Genomic DNA, 18,189 nt, shown 5'->3' on the forward strand with positions numbered 1-18,189 from the left:
ATCTAGCAAAGCATTTGACTCAATCCCTCTTGAGGAGTTATGGTATAAGCAGGAACAGGTTGGGATCGTGGTGTGAGATCGTAAGATGGATTGCAGAGTGACTACAGGGCAGGAGGCAGAGGGTTGTGATTAATGGCTACTCTTCAGATTAAGCTAATGTTAGAAGTGGGTTCCTTGATTCTGGGACCACTGTTATTTCTGATTTTCATAAAAATGACATCAATAAAGAATAGAAGGCATGGTGTCAAAATTTACAGATTAATGATGCAAATTGGAAGAGTGGTTAATGATCAGCACCGAGCAGTACTCTTTATAATGATGTATAGGCTTCAGGAATGGTTCAGAAAGTTGGAGACTGTGCACTTATACACTTGATGGGGTTGAATTAAAACAGTAGAGGAAGAAAGGAATTTTGAAGTCATGATATATTCATACATAAAGTTCCCTGGGCAGTGAACATAGTTGGCAAGAAAGTTCCATAGTGTTCCTGTCAATGATTGATTTATTGTGCATTTGCTTGAGGAGATAGGGAGGTCATAATGTCATTGTGTAATACAATTATAAGACTGCGCTTGGAATACTGTGTCTAAGTATGGAGACCACACCAAAAAACAAGACTGATTTTCTTGAAAGAGTCCAATGACATACAAACCACTTGATGAGATCTGGAGTTCTACTCCATGTCATGTAAACTACCATTCAGTTGAATTATCACGAAAGAAGTAACTCCTTCCAGATTTCATCAAGTAAATTCAGTTTAGTTTATAATTAGTTTAATTTAAGTTTAAAAAAACAGGCATACTTTGACTGGAATGCATTTAGGGATGAATAAGGTTGGATGAATAAGGCAGTAATTTCTCATGAATTTATTTCATCTGTGCTTGTTATGATCATTTAACCCAACTGACAGTGAAGGAAATTAATTAAAAAGAAACTCTTACTATTTTTAATGCTGTCAGAGTAAAAATTTTATATGATTTTTAAGTATACTATTATATATTATCATTATTACATATCTGGCTCTTTTTTTACATGCTAGATAGGAGATATTTTGATGACAAGAATAAACAGTGATCAGATTAAACTCTGTGACTTTGGATTAGCTGCTCGCTTATATACTGGCAGAGAATATATACAGCAGTATGGTCATCCAGAGTTTGTTGCACCAGAAATTGCTAACAAACAGAATGTATCTCTGCTTACTGATATGTGGTAAGTGACAAAATTAAGTTTGACAAATTGTCTAATTTAATTAAACAGTAAATAGCATAATTAATATTTGTTGCACATTAATATTATACATTAAATTATAGGCATGCACTTGTATACATATTTCTGGGTTGTATACATTTTGACAGCTCACTGCAATTAGACATTATGATTCCCTTTCCTTTTTTATTTTCATATGAGTATTTTAATCAGATATTTTCTTCAGTGTGTGAATTTTTTGACAGTATAGTATTTGCACACTCATTTAGGGAGATCTGGGTTTGAATCCCACTGGAAGTTGGAGGTAGAATTTTTTCTAGTATGTGCTGCCATCTGTTATCTGTATTTACAACTAATAGTGGACATACAGTAGTTTTAATAGATGGCAACACAAAAATAGATTTGAAAATTGCATTTGAACATTGCACCTATTGGCTGTTGTCCAATTTTGGCTTATAAAGCTGAATTCTTTGGAATTTAGATCAAGAAGTTTACGAAATTGAATTAAATGATGCACGAGTACATTATTTCCTTCACAACAAAAAGTAAAAAGTTTTTTAAATTTAATTTTGTTTTTAAATTTTAGTTTCATATTTTACAAAATTTTACTTTAATGGTATGTGACTAGCATACCTCTTTGTTCTTTCATTCTTTTTAATGATTTTATTATGGCTTTAAGTTCTCAGTGATGAACCATTGATGGAAGGTGCATTGGCATACTTGCATTATACAGGGTATATCAATGCACCTGCCATCATTCTTGCAAATCTAATGTTTCATGTCACTTATACATAGATTGAGAATACACTTCAGCAGTGAATCACAGTTTGGATTTAAAACCATTGTATTATGCTTGGTAACGTAAAATTATCAAATAAAAAAATTTAAAAAAAAACAATGTTGTATTATGCTAGTAAATGTAAAATTATGAAAATTTAAAAAAAAAAGGAAGTCTTTACAATCTGATACCCCTTCTGACTGATCGTTGTGAGTAGTGGTGATTGACATGCTAGCCCGTTATGGTTAGTGTTAGTTAGGGTGTTTATACCCCACTTGCTGCTGTTTTAAACAGCAGCAAGTGGGGCATAAACACCCTAACTAACACTAACACTAACCATAATAATCCAGTGCCAAGAGGGAGAAAAGTGTGTTTTCTCAATTTATGTATAACTGACACGATATGCTAAACCTAGATTTGCAAGAATGACATCAGGCACATTGATATACCCTGTATAATGCAAGTATGCTGGTGTGTTTTCTCCAGGGGATTCAGAGCTCTTTAGTTACTTAAAATTTTAGTTTCTTAATTTCTTTTGTGTAATTCATTCTCACTTTTTGTGCTTTAACCAAATGGTCAGTTATGTTAATGATATAATCTGTCAAATTTTTGGAACTTTAAGCTGTGCTGCAAATCTATTGTTTTGCCATGAAGTCAAATTAAGAAGAAATATATTTAAACATGCATATATGTACAAAGATTTCATATTTACAATACTTAAAAATATAATGAAATCACACCACGAAGCCCATCTTTATCAAAAGCTTCACTATAGGGAACCAATACATTCAGGAAACTCACTGGAAGGGTTAATGAAAATGAGATAAACTTGAAATTTTGTTTATTTAAAGAATACAGACATTCACAATTTCTAATATTTAAGTTATGACCAAGAGATTTTTCTCTATTCAATTTTCTCAGGAGAGTGGGAGGAATAAAGGAGGGAAGTGATAATAAAAGTGAGGACAAACAATTTTATTGCTTTTTAAGGGAGAACAGCTTAACTGACAATGATAAATTCAGGAATTTCTGATATTTTCAAAGGATTATAATTTTGATGTTGATCAGTAATAATTGTTAGAGAAAACAAACTTTGTATTCAAACTAAACATCAAGGATTATTAATTCCAAAGCTGAAAGGCACTTTTAAGACTGGAAATTGATATTTATAATGTGAAAGATGAAATCCCACATCTTGTTGAATCTATTTGTAATGATTCACATAAGAGGAAACACAGAATCAAGTAAATAGCAGAAGAGAATTCATTAACTCAGCAGTTAATATAATCAAGATTTCAAAATTGAAGTGTTTTAAAATAGGTTTAAAAACAACAACAAGAACAACAGTTTTAGTGTGTTTTTTTTTTTTTTTTTTAATATTTAAAAGATATATGCCAACAGGCTATAACAGAAAACTGATATAAACAAAAAATGACAATTTTACTGAAGGTGGGTGAGGAGACTGTGAGGCATAAAATGGTAGGCTGCTTTCTCACAAACAGCTTTATTGTAAACTGATTCATTGGATAAATCCACTTGTAATGAAGTGAAAGCATTTAGTAATTTATATATATTTTTTTTTAATTAAATGTTTTGGCATTTTTTCATTCTTTGGTTTATAAGGTTTGATCACACAGAACATCAATTAAGCTTCGGCATTCATTAGGTATTATTTAATTTTTATTTTATATTTAATTATATAAAATAATTTTATTTTATATAATTAAATATAACATAAATATTTAAATTTTAATAATTTAATTATATGATGATTTGTGGTAAGAGGTGCTTAATCATAACTAGCTAATTATAAATAAATGTATTTTGGGGAGTTGATATAATGATTTCTAAATTTTTGATATACTCTGTCTGTTATATTTAAATGGTCAATTGAGGAAACAGCTACTGGTAACTTAATAATATACTTTCAGATTTGATTTGGAACTGTGTATTGCTCAGAATTATTAAAGACAATGAGAAAAAAAATCCCATAAGTTTAATGACTTGATCCATTATGTGGAATTAATGGTGATAAATAATGAAGGAATGTAATTTTATATGAAATAATTTGAAATAGTTGAACAAATTGTTCAGTTCATTCAAGTGAAAAATTTATATAAAATAGTCCGTTATTATTGTTATTATATTTAATAAGAATGATTTGAAAACTATTTGAAACTTCACAATACAGTATTCTGTATTTCCAGCCCAATACAGTATTAGCATTAGTATTGGCAAGTGATGCAAGGAAACAAGCTTATAGAGCATCAACCAAAAAATAAAATAAAATAAAATAAATGAATAAGTAAATAAATTAAATAAAACACAAAGAAAAATTATAATAAATACTATATTAGAAATTTTATTTTTAGTTATATACACTTTTTATTATTTTTTTTAGGAGTCTGGGAATCATCACATACTTGCTGTAAGTAGTATTCGTTTTATTAATTATGCAGAATAGCATTAATCAAAAATAACCTATTGTCATATTTTATTCATATTTATTTATGTATTTATTTATTTGTTTCACGTTCTTTTTTCCAATTATATCATTTCAGAATGCTAGTAATAAGAATCTGAGGATAGAGAGAACTGGATTGTAATAGCATGTAATGGAACAGCTAACCAATGTCCATGTGTAACATAGATCCCAGTTCCTAAAATGAGAATTTTTATTTATTGCTTCCTAGAAAAATTAAAGGAAATGCTTTATTAATTTTTTTCTGTACGCGTCTCCCAGTCCACTCATTTGTTTGGATGGAGAGGGTGGTATTTATTGAACACACTCAAAGTTTCTTGGCTACTTCCTTAAAAATATTGAGAGTAATTGAATAAAAGTTAAGGCTTTACATAGTAACATCCCATTGACATTACCATGTAATTCTTAATATTTGCACTGCCACAGACCACCTTGCAGACCACCAATATCTTTTCCATCTTTTAATTTCTTTTCTTTAAGTATTCTAAGTCTATTAAAAATTTGATTTACAGTAATATGAAGTGGCAAAAGACTGATATCACACTTGACAATCAAATCTCTTTGAAATTCCACAATCTTTGGAAAACAAGAGATCCACTACAGTATTGGCAAGATTGTGTATTATTATTATTATTATAATTAGCCATATGGTGCAAGGAAAAGTGAGGCTTTTGCTGCACCAGCCAAAAAAAAAAAAAAATTTCTGAGTTACCCCTGAGAGAGAGAGAGAGAGAGAGAGAGAGAGAGAGAGAGAGAGAGAGAGAGAGAGAGAGAGAGAGAGAGAGAGAAGGGAATCACCAAGAAAGAGAGAGAAGAATGATGATGTCCAGCTCAGGACCCTAGGTGTACCAAGCCCATACTCACCAGATGTGAGCCCTTGGAGGTATGTCAAAGATAACTGCTACCAATATATATGGTGCTCTCTTGACACTTTTATAACTGTTGTTTGCATACTACCAGTTGGACCAATTTCAGTAATATCAGAGGGATTTTTTGATAGTTTTGGGAGTATAATTTATGTCTGCTATACAGGGTGCTCTTTAGTTGAGCCACCTAAAATATTTGATATATAAACCCAAAATGGATAGATATAGGAATGTAAAATTTGTTGTGTGGACAAACTGCTTCTGCATGAACTAATATGATGTTGATTTTAAATAACTCTCCTGAATGAAATGTTACGCTAATGTTAATGACATTGTACACTTCTAGAAGCATAGTACATATGTTGTGGCACACTGCTATTCATTAATGCATCCATTAATGAAGTAGCAGTGTGCCACAACATATGTAGTATGCTTCTAGAAGTGTACAATGTCATTAACATTAGCGTAACATTTCATTCAGGAGAGTTATTTAAAATCAACATCATATTAGTTCATGCAGAAGCAGTTTAAATGTCAATTTCACATGACAAAGGAATAATCAAGAAAGAAGAACATTGGAAATTGATAAAGAAATTTAGAGAAACTTGAATGATCATGTCTCCCTAATAATTATTGGGAAATGTGATTATTGACACAGAAGTAAGTCTAAAGTTTTGATGGAACATGTTGAAGATGTGGAAGCCCTTACAAAATTGGTTAATAATTGGATAATTGGTTTTCCATATGGAACTTGCCAGAGAATAGTTTAAAAAAATGAAGTTTTGCATGGTGTGCAAACTTGAAGAAGTCAACAAAGGAATATGAGTAGCCTCTTGCAGTTACAACACATTGTGTGGACTGAACATTCTGGACAAGACATGTTTCATAGATGAAGCTTAATTTCATCCAAGTGGTCCATTAACAGCCAAAATGCACACATATAGACCATTGAAAATCCCTGCATACTTTACTGGCTGTAACTTCTTCATGACTTCTTCCTGTGGGATGCTTAAAGGAGCATGTTTACATATATATATGCTCCTCGCAGGAATTAACAGGATGGCATTACAAAAGTTTGTTAACTTTTTTCAGGATATGTGTTTTTTTATGTGTGGACCTTGAGTACATACAAGTATACTCATATATATATATATATCTTTCATGGTCACTTCAAATAACATTTAAGTCTGATAGGTGCTGACATCTCTTACCTGATTTCTAAGAGACAATACATGAGACAATATCTGTAAGAGACATTCCTAATTTAGGACTGTTGTTGTTGTTCCTAATAAATATAATATACACATGATTTATAATAGTTGGCAGCATGAAAATTTATTTTAAAATTGGAGGAAGTAATTGCACTTGTCTTACAAAAGTGCAGAGTTAAGAGTTCGCGAAACTGAATCAAGAGATACATAAATAGGTACAGAAGATAATATTACCTCAAAAAAATAAAGTGGAATGATTTTTTTACGAATTTTTCTTCTTTTTATGATTTTTTTTTTATTCTGATTCGATTTTGCAGTCATTTCACATTAGTATTCGGTAACCAAGATAAGAATCAAAATAATAAATTCATTTTTCTTGCAAAATTTTAAAAATTTCACAAGGAAAAAAATCAGTGCTCAGGACTCCTACCTTTTTCAGAATGCCTATCCAAGGACAGAGGGTCTTTACAGCTTTTTGAAATGTTTGTTCAGATAAATGTAAAGGACCTACAAATAAAATTTCATATGCCTATGTCTATTTGTTTCTAGTTTATGCAAAAAATCTGCATGGTCTAACTAAAGATTCCTTGAATATAGTATACTTCCTTTTTAATATCTTTCAGACTTACGGGTATTTCTCCTTTCCTTGGGGAGAATGACCGAGAAACCCTACAAGCAGTCCAGCAAGGTAAAGTGGACTTCTACCATGATAACTATGTCATTCTTTCAGATGAAGCGAAAGACTTTGTTTCCAAGTTACTAGTATTTGATCCTAGGTAAGTGGGTTTTTAATGCATAGGATATATATATATGTGAATAGGATTAGGCTTATTACATATTCTTTTTTGAATGGATAAAAACACAACTCTTCATTAAAGGCTACTTACTAAATTTATTAATTTAAAATTGGAGTATTTACAAAGCCTTACGAAGGTACCCATAGACTGGAGATGTGCAAATGTGACCCCAATTCACAAAGGAGGATCAAAGGCTGACACAAGTAATTATAGACCTGTGAGTTTAACTTCTGTTCCAGGAAAATTAATGGAGGCACTGGTTAAAGAAGCACTGCAGGATCATCTAGACAAGACTTCAGTTATAGCTCGGACACAGCATGGTTTTGTTAAGGGGAAGTCTTGCCTGACCAATTTGATTGGATACTATGATGCAGTCACAAAAGATCTGGATGCAGGGAATAACTTTGATATTATATACTTGAATCTTAGAAAGGCTTTTGATACTGTTGCACATGGAAGACTGCTGCACAAATTGGAGCAGTGTGGCATTGGAGGCAAATTGCTGCTATGGATAAAGGGGTGATTGAGGGGGAGAAGACAGAGAGTGGTAATCAATGGACACTGCTCATCGTGGAGTAATGTTACTAGTGGAGTCCCTCAGGGTTCAGTGTTGGGTCCATTGTTGTTTTCTGTATTTATAAATAATATTGATGATGGTATATCAAGCTTAATGTCCAAGTTTTCAGATGACACAAAGGTTGGCAGGGTTGTTAAGGACGCTACTGACGCTATGCTGCTGCAACAGGATCTGGAAAGGTTGAGCAGATGGGCTGAGAGGTGGCAAATGAAGTTTAACATTGACAAATGTAAAGTACTACATATGGGAAACAGCAACCCCAGAGCAACATATCAACTCTGTGTGTTGTGTGTGGTACTACACTGACAGTGGTAGAGAATGAAAAGGACTTGGGGTAATTGTGCAGGCAGATATGAAGTTCTCTGAGCAGTGCAGACGGGCTGCAAGAGTAGCTCATGGAGTATTGTCAATGATATATAGAAATTTTTCTAGCAGGGATAAGGAGGTGATTATTCCCTTGTATAAGGCAATGGTCAGGCCACACCTTGAGTACTGTATACAGGTCTGGAGGCCTCATTTCAAGAAGGATGTAGAGCTGCTGGAATAAGTACAGAGAAGGGCAACAAGATTAGTGAATGGAACAAGGGGTTGCTCTTATGAAGAAAGGCTTAAGTTTTGCAAATTACAGTGTCTGGAGACTAGGCACTGGCAAGGTGATCTGATAGAGGTGTATAAGGCCTTGAATGGTTTGAGCATGCTCAATGCTGATGGGATTCTTCTTCTTGCTCAGAATAATCACCTGAGAGAGCATAAATTCAAATTGAGGAAAGACAGATGTAGGATAGATGCGGAAATTTGCCTTTAGCCAGTGGGTAGTTGTTTGGTGGAACAGACTTCCATCCCTTGTTGTGGAAGTTGATAGCCTAAATAAATTTAAGGCTCAGGTGGACAGGTATTTTGAACGAACGGAGGGGTGAAGTGGAAGTTTTTTTTTTTTTTTTTTGGCTGATGCTACATAAGCTTGCTTTCTTGCATCATATGCCTCTACTAATGCTAATGCTTGCATGCATCTTCCTCCTCTCACTATCTTTATTCACTTAATTTTTCACAGGTTGAACAATTAAGTTATATTTGAAACAAAACAAAACTACATGACAAGAAGTCAAAACAATAGTAACAATTATTAACTGGAGAGCTCATAAGGGACTCAAGATTCTAGTAATCTGCCATGTGGTGCATGCCAATTCAGTCCCAGAACAGAACAATCAAGTGCAGATTGTTCTGGTTCAAAAGAATTTAGTTCTATTTGGAGATTCCATTGTCAAGAAAAAATGAGTAACAGTTTTTGTAATAAGGACAGATGAACTAGAACCAAGCTGCATATGCTAGGAACAAAAATTCCTGATGTCACAAACGGATTGTCAGATTTTAAGGAGGAGAGATAAAGAGCATTATTATCCATGTAGGGGACTAGTGACATAAAGCACACATGCACTGATGATTTATTAGATACCTATAGGACCATGTGAAAAAAATGTTACAAGTTAGGTCAGAATGTGTATTTGTCTGCAGTTCTGCTTAGACATGATAGGAGGATAATATGCTGAAAGCCTTGTGGATTAACTCAAGACTTGAAGGACTCTAAGGCTTTGAGGGAGGGAAATTTTTATCAGCATGGCTCACACTTGTAGGTAGAAGGAATGTGTTTTGTAGAGATGGAATTCATTTGAACAAAAATAGTGCAAGGGTTTTGTCAGTGTTAGTGAAGATACCTTAAGGGTTCAGGGAAATTGCTAGTTGGGTGGGGGGTAATATATGAGGGGAGGTAGAATTATATATAGACCATCCTTAATTTTCTTTTTTGATAGCTGAATTACATGTTTGGCTTCTATTTAAATAGAAACACTTATTTAAAATGATCAAAATGTCCTTCTCTGGCATCTTTTTCAATACTCCTGTATGTAAAAATGTACAAATCAGTTGAAATTCTGTATGTTTTCTTCTATATCACAATCCACAGCTCCTCCAGTGTTTTTGGTTTTCGGGCACACATCCCTTATATTTCAAATATTCCCATCCAAAAAAATTCTTAGTTTTTTTTTTTTTTTTTTTCTTTTTAGTTGTTGGCGCATCGGCTTCTGTGGCCATAATGCACCTCCCAAAGCTTTTGCATTACTCTGATCCAAGCCTGAGGCGAGATTCGAACCTGCGACCTTTGGGTTGCCAGGCAAGTACTTTACTCACCAGGCTAGCCCAGTCAGCGTGTATGGTATTCAGAAGCACTCTGTGACATATCCATAGTTCATGAAATTCCCTTTCCAGATGGTCATGGAGAGCAGTATGAAAATGTGAAGGTGTACTATCCTGTTGAAAAAACCATCATATCTGAAAATGTGCTTCTGATATTGGGTGCAGCACGATTCCTTGCTTTCTTGCATCATATGCCACTACTAATACTAATTTTAATGTTAATTTCAAGATAACTCTCCCCAGTAACATTGCCATTGAATCTGTGAGTTTCAGTAATCCCATGAGAGCAGATTCCCATCCACACAGTTATCCCTGGCAGATTAACATCCTTTCTACAAGGTGAGTAAAGATTTTCACTGGCCTGATAAACACAGTTGTGATGAATAAAATGTCCATTTAGTTTGAACATGGCTTTATCTGTGTTCATGGCTTCATCATACAATGCCATCCTCAATAGTACCAGTTTTGCCATTTTTATGATAATACATTGTACACTCATAAAATTGTGTTTATTGATCCAGATCATCTTCCTGTATTGACTGTAGTAATTGAGGTCTGAAAGGCTTCAAATTTTTGTCCTTTAAAATTCTTATAATGCTCAATTAACTCATTTTCAGTTTTCATTTCAGGAACACTGCCCTCTTGATTTATGTGGGTAATGTTCAAATGCATTCATGACAGCTTCAATGTTTTCGATATGCCTTGATGTCCTGTCCCTCGTGCTGTTTGTCTTGTTGATATTATGTACAGTTCCATGTTCCTCAAATATATCATGCAGCTAGGTTATTGTTAAAAGTGTAGGCACCCTTATTCCATATTGTCTTTCTCATGCATGCTGAACATCTATGACATTTTCAAATTTCTTGTACCATTTAAGAAATGCCTTTCTCTCGTCAAAACTTATTTGCATGTTCTCCATCATTTCTATAGGGTGTCAGCCAATCTGAAAAAGAAATAATATAAATAAGTCATCAAATTCATGAATTATGGATTGTCAAAGTGTGTATACATAATTTTGTCTCACCCTTTAGATACACATTTATCTGATGGTATGGGTCAAAGTTACTTTTGCACACATATCAAGATTTCTTGATTGTTGCCACAGCAGCTGATATTGGCAAGATGTTCTGAGCCTAGTGATGTTTCACTAGGCTCAGAACATCTTGCCTGAGCAGGAAGCTAATGCTAAGAAAACAAGCTTAAATAACTTCAAGGGGTGTGTATCAGGGTAGTAAACTATATGAGAACATTTAATCTTAACTGTGCTTACAGTAATGTTAGGAGTGTCATCAGTGAAATGAATGAATTCAAACTCTGGTTAGAACAAATAACACTGATGTAATAAGACTAATGGAAACATGGCACCACCTGGAAATAGGAGATGATGAGTTTCACTATGATAGTTTTCACTACAATACTTTTAGGAATGTTAGGGAAGATAGAAGGGTAATGGGGGTCATGCTTTTTATCAAAAGCATCCTAAGTGCAATAAAAGCTTCCCTTGATTCAAAGCATGCTAGTATAGAATCTGTGTGATGTGAGGTAGTTGGAGGCAAAGTTATAATGAGAGTGGGAGCGATCTAAAGACCAGAAGATTGTGAGATTTATGATGAGACCTCTAGGTGCAAATGGAATGGTCTAGCAATTGTGAATATCTTAGTATTAGTAGTGGCAAATGTGCAAGAAAGCAAGCTAATTATTAGTAATAATTTTCATACTTCTGTCCTACAACCAACCTTCTTCTTCTTTAAATTTATGTAAATGAGTAAGCTAAATGCTGATGCCATCAGCATTTAGTTTAATCAATTCATTCAAACCTCTCAGATCACTTCACAGGTGCCTAATTCCCAGATGCTGCAATTTGCTGAATTGACACCTTTTTTTGGTATAAGTGTCCTTTTGTATCCCTCCTCACTAATCTCGTTGCCTTTCCCCTTGCTTGTTACAACAGGTCAACATCCTTCCTAAAATGAGGCTTCTATATCTGTATGCAGTATTCAAGATGTAGCCTGGCCATTGCTTTTTATAACAGTATAATCACCTCCTTATCCCTCCTGTAAAAATTCATGTATATCATTGACCCCATGAGCTTTCCTGGCAACTAGTCTGCACTGCTCAGAGAACTTCATGTCTGACTGCATGATTATCCACAGGTATTTTTCTTTTTCCACTTTCCTCACTGTTGTACCACTGTTACATAGGTGGTTTAATTTCATAGGTGATTTAATTTAAGTTTACCCCTAATTGATTACAGCATAGGTTGGGAACTCGCCATGAGGCACAAAATTTTTAAATCAACCAGATAACTTATCTAGGGGAAACTGTATTCTGAACCTGATGAACCAGATTACATCATAGGGCTAATGGTGCCTATACTATTAGCAAATTGATCTGTAACAGTATACAAAGATCTGTAATAGTATACAAAAAAAAGAAGAAAAAATCAGATCGGACCCTTGTGTAATGAATGCACGAATGTCTTGGATTACCCAGCTGATGTTGTAGATGAATTGAACAGGTACTTTGCATTGATATTTTACAGAAGAAAGACTCTTTGTGGTGAAAAGAAATTCTACAGGGGAAGCTGGAAAACATGAAATTATCAATATTGAAATTTTAGATTATTTATTAGAAAAACTTTTGAGTCTAAAGGTGAGTAAGGCTTCTGGAGTTGATTGCATACACCCAGTAATTTTGAGGGAGGCAGCAAAAAGAGGACATTGATTGGCCCTAATAGACTTATTATAGTCTGTACTAAAAGCATTTCTTTAAGTGCTTTTAGTATAGACATGAAAGGAAAGGAATGACTGCAAGGTTAGAAAAGTGAATTGATAAACAATTCAAGTGTCATCAATAAGTTTCTTGTATTTTAAATGCTTCAGTTAATAAATAATATTCTTCTAAAACTATGGTCATAGTACTCACAGTAGAAGGGACTTTGTATATCTCTGATTCACCCAGAGATATCACTAATTAAACAAATAATATCCCTAAAAGGATAATCTGCTCTTTGTTTAGATTACAAAGTCCATTCACTCATGAATACTAAGACCATTGCATGTATGGCAGTCAAATGTCTGGTAGCTGCCAAAGATGAGAGAAGTACAAGGCAGTCCTCATTTTACTAAATTTATTTCATGGCTATATAGATTCTACTGTTTTAAATACTTGAAATAAAATATTTTTGATAATTCTGATCGATTTCTTATTTTATTTTTAGTGGTCGTATGGATGTAAAAGCAGCTCTTAAGCATCCTTGGCTTCGTGTGAGTATCCTTTGTGCCATCTACTCACAATTCTATTTAGTAATTAAATAGGCAGATAACTTTCTTCAAGAAAATCAACAAAATTATTGTACGTTAATATTCTTGTGATTTGGGCCAACTGCTCATATTTCATGGCAGATGAAGTACCAGAAAGTACCAAAGCATTTTTGGTACCAAATTCTCAATTCTTAGAGAATACATTTTTTAATGTTGTCTCCAAGAATTGAAATGCACTTGATTCAATGGCACTGCAAAGTGTATATTCTTCTTTGAAAAAATTCATTGCCTTGGTTGCACAGTCATTTATTTACGGCAACATTGTGGCAAATATCATAGCCCAGTCACCAGAAAATTTAAGTCCTTCACTCTTGGGAACAGATTATTATTTATTTTAATATCATTCAAGCCTCGTCTGTATGTTTATTATGTCCTGTGAAAGCATGTTCATAGGCTGAAAAACTGGGAAAAACTCACAGCCTTCTCTCTCTCTCTCTCTCTCTCTCTCTCTCTCTCTCTCTCTCTCTCTCTCTCTGTCATGTCATCAGCTAACTTCAGCTTTACAGCTCTTCTTTTTTAAAGATAAAATTCCTCTAGTCATTGATAGGAACTAAACAGAGGATCTCTTCAGACAGCAATGTATTGGGCCACATATGTTCCCAAGGACAGCATTTTTATGTGCTTTTATTTATCATATGTAGGTAGTCCCACTCAATCTTTAGCAACTTTGCGATTTATTGCCTCAAAATATCATACTGATTATGGCTAAGTGTAGCGGTGTACATGTTTTGTATCCTGGTATTGCTTTATGTTGTTCAAAGTATATGACTGACCACTGGTCCACTTATAATTATTATTATTCTAAGTTGGCCAGTTATAGAGTTATTATTATTATAATAATTGTTCTTATTCTGAAAAAAATAATAAGAATCTTTATTGTATTGCATACAGGAATAATCAGACATTAGCATCCTATTCCAAGCAGGGTTGCCAAAAAAAAAAAAAAAAAAAAAATTTATTCAGATGACCAATGAACCTAAGACCAAAAGGTCATAAAACTCAGAACCAAATAACCAATGAAATAAAATTGTGATCATTCATAATTAAGTGCTAAAACTCAGTCTTGTCTTATATCTCACAAAACGGATTCTTCTGCTCCTATGCTTATCTTTAGTGACACTCCGATTTCTAGGCAAAATGATATATCTCTTTTGGGGATTACCCTGAATTCTAATCTCTCTTGGCATAAGCACATTACAAATATTGCTTCCTCTGCATCTAAAAAACTTGGTTTTCTCTTTCGCTCTCGGCGTTACTTTTCTTCCAAACAGCTGCTCACTCTGTATAAATCGCAAATCCGCCCTGCCATGGAATATTGTTCCCACATCTGGGGTGGTGCCCCCAATACCTCTCTCAGGCTTCTTGATTCCACCATTCAGAAGAGGGCAGTTAGGTTAATTAATGATTCATCTCTAACAGAGTCTCTCCACTCGCTGTCTCATAGACGTACTGTTTCTGCTGCATGCCTCTTCTACAGATACTTCCATGGGCACTGTTCTTCTGAATTGGCTTCTATAATTCCCGCTCTCTCTTTCAAAACAGTCCGAACACGAGCTGCCACCAGCCAACATCCATTTACTGTCCAACTTCAAATGCACAGAACCAACTTTTCATCTTCCTCATTTATTCATTCAACTGCTGTTTTCTGGAACAACCTTCCTTCATATGTATTTCCTGAAAATTATAGTCTACAGAAGTTCAAGTCCAATGTCAACAAATATCTTCTGTCGTCTTCTCAACCTCCAACCCAAGCACGGTACTAAGTACTATAGGTTATAATACCTCTCGTGTTTGGAGTTTACATAAAAAAAAAAAAATAAAAATCCTATCTTATGGAATTCATTGGAGAAAGGGCAGATCTCGTGATAAGGTGAGGGAGTTGGGGGGAGGTTTTAATCAGGTCAAATTGCATATTTCTGATGGCATCCAATACTACTATAATCTTGTAGGCAGAAAAATTGCCCTGGTGAAAGAGCATACCTAAAGCAGTTTTTACAGGTAAATATAGATAATGATTACCTGCACAACTCCATCGGTGCCTCCGTAGCCAGGTGGGAAGGACCAGCAGTGCGTAGCACATGCTTCTTGATTAGACCGGGGTTCGAGCCCATCACCACCAAATACAGAGGATGTGGAAAGGTCAGGGAATGACCACCGCATATTCCGGAGCAATATGGCCTTAGTTGCTAATGCTCCTAAAAACCAAATAACAAACAACAAACAAGCACAACTCCATTAGAAAGCTATGTCTAAAACTTGGTATGGATTTACCTGCAGAGGGAATGACACAGTTTCTTGTGGACAAAGATGACGAATGTTGCTAAACCATTCTTTGTCATTGTATCTGGTGTAAAAGTCCTCGGGGATTATTTTATTTTTTTACCAATTCCAAATATGCTGTTGATTATTACATCTGAATTTGATTTTGTTTCCCATCTTTCATGAAAATATCTAAATAAAAGAAAAGCACATTAGGAAAAGCATTAAAATATGAACAAAAATTGCTTGTTACTTTTCTCTATTAAATCTGAGGTCTGCAAGCTGTGGCCAAAATTTATTATAAATATTTATAATAAGAATAAGAAGATTAAAGGAAAAATAAGAAGATTATAGTCTATAAGCAATTTTCCTAAAATTAATTATAGTGGATGATGCTGATGAAAAATTTGTCTTAAATTTACTCATATTTAATTTATATGCACACCAATATTGTGCTCAAAGCTCTTACGACAATTAATTAATAAAAAAAATAAAAATAAAACCCTTCCATTTGCAATTATATTTACATACAGCTGCTTGAAATAAAATAAAATAATATCTGAATAAATATAAATTTGTTTACCATGAACTGTTATTATTTTTTTTCCCAAATTTAAAAGAAATTAATATACAGTCCGTCTCCAACATACGTAAGAGATACATTCTAGGATTTCTTAAGTAATTTGAGTTTTACGTAACTCGGGAATAACTAATAAAATATTACTACTATATCCCTGATATGCCAAAATTACACATAATTTCCTTAGAAGAATGAAGAAAAAAGTTATATACCATAACAATTAAAACTTTATCTATGGACAGTGGTGAAGTAGCTGGAGTGGCACATAAGAAAAGAAAACATAAAAGGAGCAAAAAATGCATGTTATTGTACTGTAAAAACTGATATGTATTTCGTACGCCATGTAAGCTTTATAAGGGCTACTAAGGGAATCAAAACCAAAGTGTACACATTTAAGGGTCTTAACCATAAATTAGTGAATCAAAGTCTATACACTTCAGGTATTGAACTGAAGGTAACTTAAAACGAACCTGAAGCATTAATAAGGCACATTAATCACAGAGCGTTGTAGACTGAGTAGAGATCAGAGACTCTTTGATTTTCGTCTGCTTTATATGCTTTTTTTCCCCTTCATAAATTTCGCAATAAGCCATTTTGAACTTTTCTTTCTATTTTAAAGAAACATGTGTCATATATTCTATCAAACATAGAGAGACCTTCCTGAATTTTATGAACTGCTTCTGCCATTTTCTTTAATTTGAACTACTTTGTGGGTTGCTCCGATTCCTCAACAGATTTGGCTCCTCAACTCTTTGCACATTTGACTGGACCAGATCTTCTGTTGTAAAATCTTCACCTCGTTCATCCACAAGCTCATCTACATCTTCATCCTCCAGGACCAGCTGCAACTCCTGGGCTAAGTTTACAATTTCTTTGGTAACAGTAGACATCAGCTCATCTTTGTTGAAGCCTTTTTTGTTATGCTTGAAACATTTTAGAAGATTTTTCCAAACTCTGCTCATAAAAGTTGTTGTCACATCATTCCAGTCCCTTGAAACATTGTGTATTTCATCAAAGATGTTAAATGTCCTCCAAAATTGCTGCAGATCCATTTTCTCTTGCTCTGTTGCATTTACAGCCTCAGAAAATTGTTTGTATGTAATAAGTTTTGAATGCCCAAATAACTCTCTGATCCATTGGTTGAATCAAAGCCATTGTATTTGGAGGGAAGAATACCACATTGATGTTGTCGTGCAGATCATCTAGATATTTAGGATGACCAGGAGCATTGTCAAGGAGCATTAATATCTTAAAAGGAACTGACATTTGTAAGCAATATTTTTCAACTTCAAGGACAAACACATTTAGAAACCATTCTTCAAACATGTCACCCAGGCTATTCTAGTTATTTATCTAGATTCTATTTATGATGCAGGTTATTATCCAGCAGAGTTTGTATGGGAACGAAAATTAAAAAACGTATACTTATTGTTCCTTCATTCAACTTCACTCTTAAAAATTATACAGAAAGTATCTTTACGATTTTGCCAAAAAAAATTTACATAAGTCCGAAGTTACGTAACTCGGGCTTACATAAGTTGGGGAATAACTGTAGTTGAAGAAGGACATTACATGGTGGTTTTCCTTGAAATCTAGTTTTCTGTAGTGACCACTCTTATATCACATGAATATTAAGATTAACTAACTCCCTATATATTAAGGTAATTTTTTGGGAACTTTGCCGGAACCGATCCTCTGACCATACATAAGCTCCTGCCAGCCTCCTGTGCATTCTTCGAGTAGGAGGCTCAAAGAATGTGCTGTCAGAATTAAGAAATTTAGCAAGTAGGAGGTTCAACAACCTATGTATAATCTGAGGATGGGTTCTAGCATGGTTCCCGAAATGTTACCTTAATGTATAGGGATTTAGTTATTAGCTAAACAAACTGTCTTAATATTCACATGGTATAAGAGTGG

At 34.0% G+C, this 18,189-nt stretch overlaps 1 protein-coding gene across 1 annotated transcript in view; it reads left to right on the plus strand.

Annotated features, from left to right (window-relative positions):
- LOC150075838 (protein Obscurin-like) overlaps positions 1-18,189 on the plus strand; it is a 598,361-nt gene that overhangs the window by 566,795 nt on the left and 13,377 nt on the right. Inside the window, exons 86-89 of the mRNA XM_090387723.1 lie at positions 1,040-1,212; positions 4,389-4,415; positions 7,170-7,322; positions 13,331-13,376. Of these exons, the coding sequence (XP_090243849.1) occupies positions 1,040-1,212; positions 4,389-4,415; positions 7,170-7,322; positions 13,331-13,376 (399 nt within the window). The remainder of the gene's footprint in view (positions 1-1,039; positions 1,213-4,388; positions 4,416-7,169; positions 7,323-13,330; positions 13,377-18,189) is intronic.

This window comes from Mastigoproctus giganteus, chromosome 13 (genome assembly GCF_048544385.1).
Source record: "Mastigoproctus giganteus isolate SK-2022 chromosome 13, ASM4854438v1, whole genome shotgun sequence".
Taxonomy (NCBI): Eukaryota; Metazoa; Arthropoda; class Arachnida; order Uropygi; family Thelyphonidae; genus Mastigoproctus; species Mastigoproctus giganteus.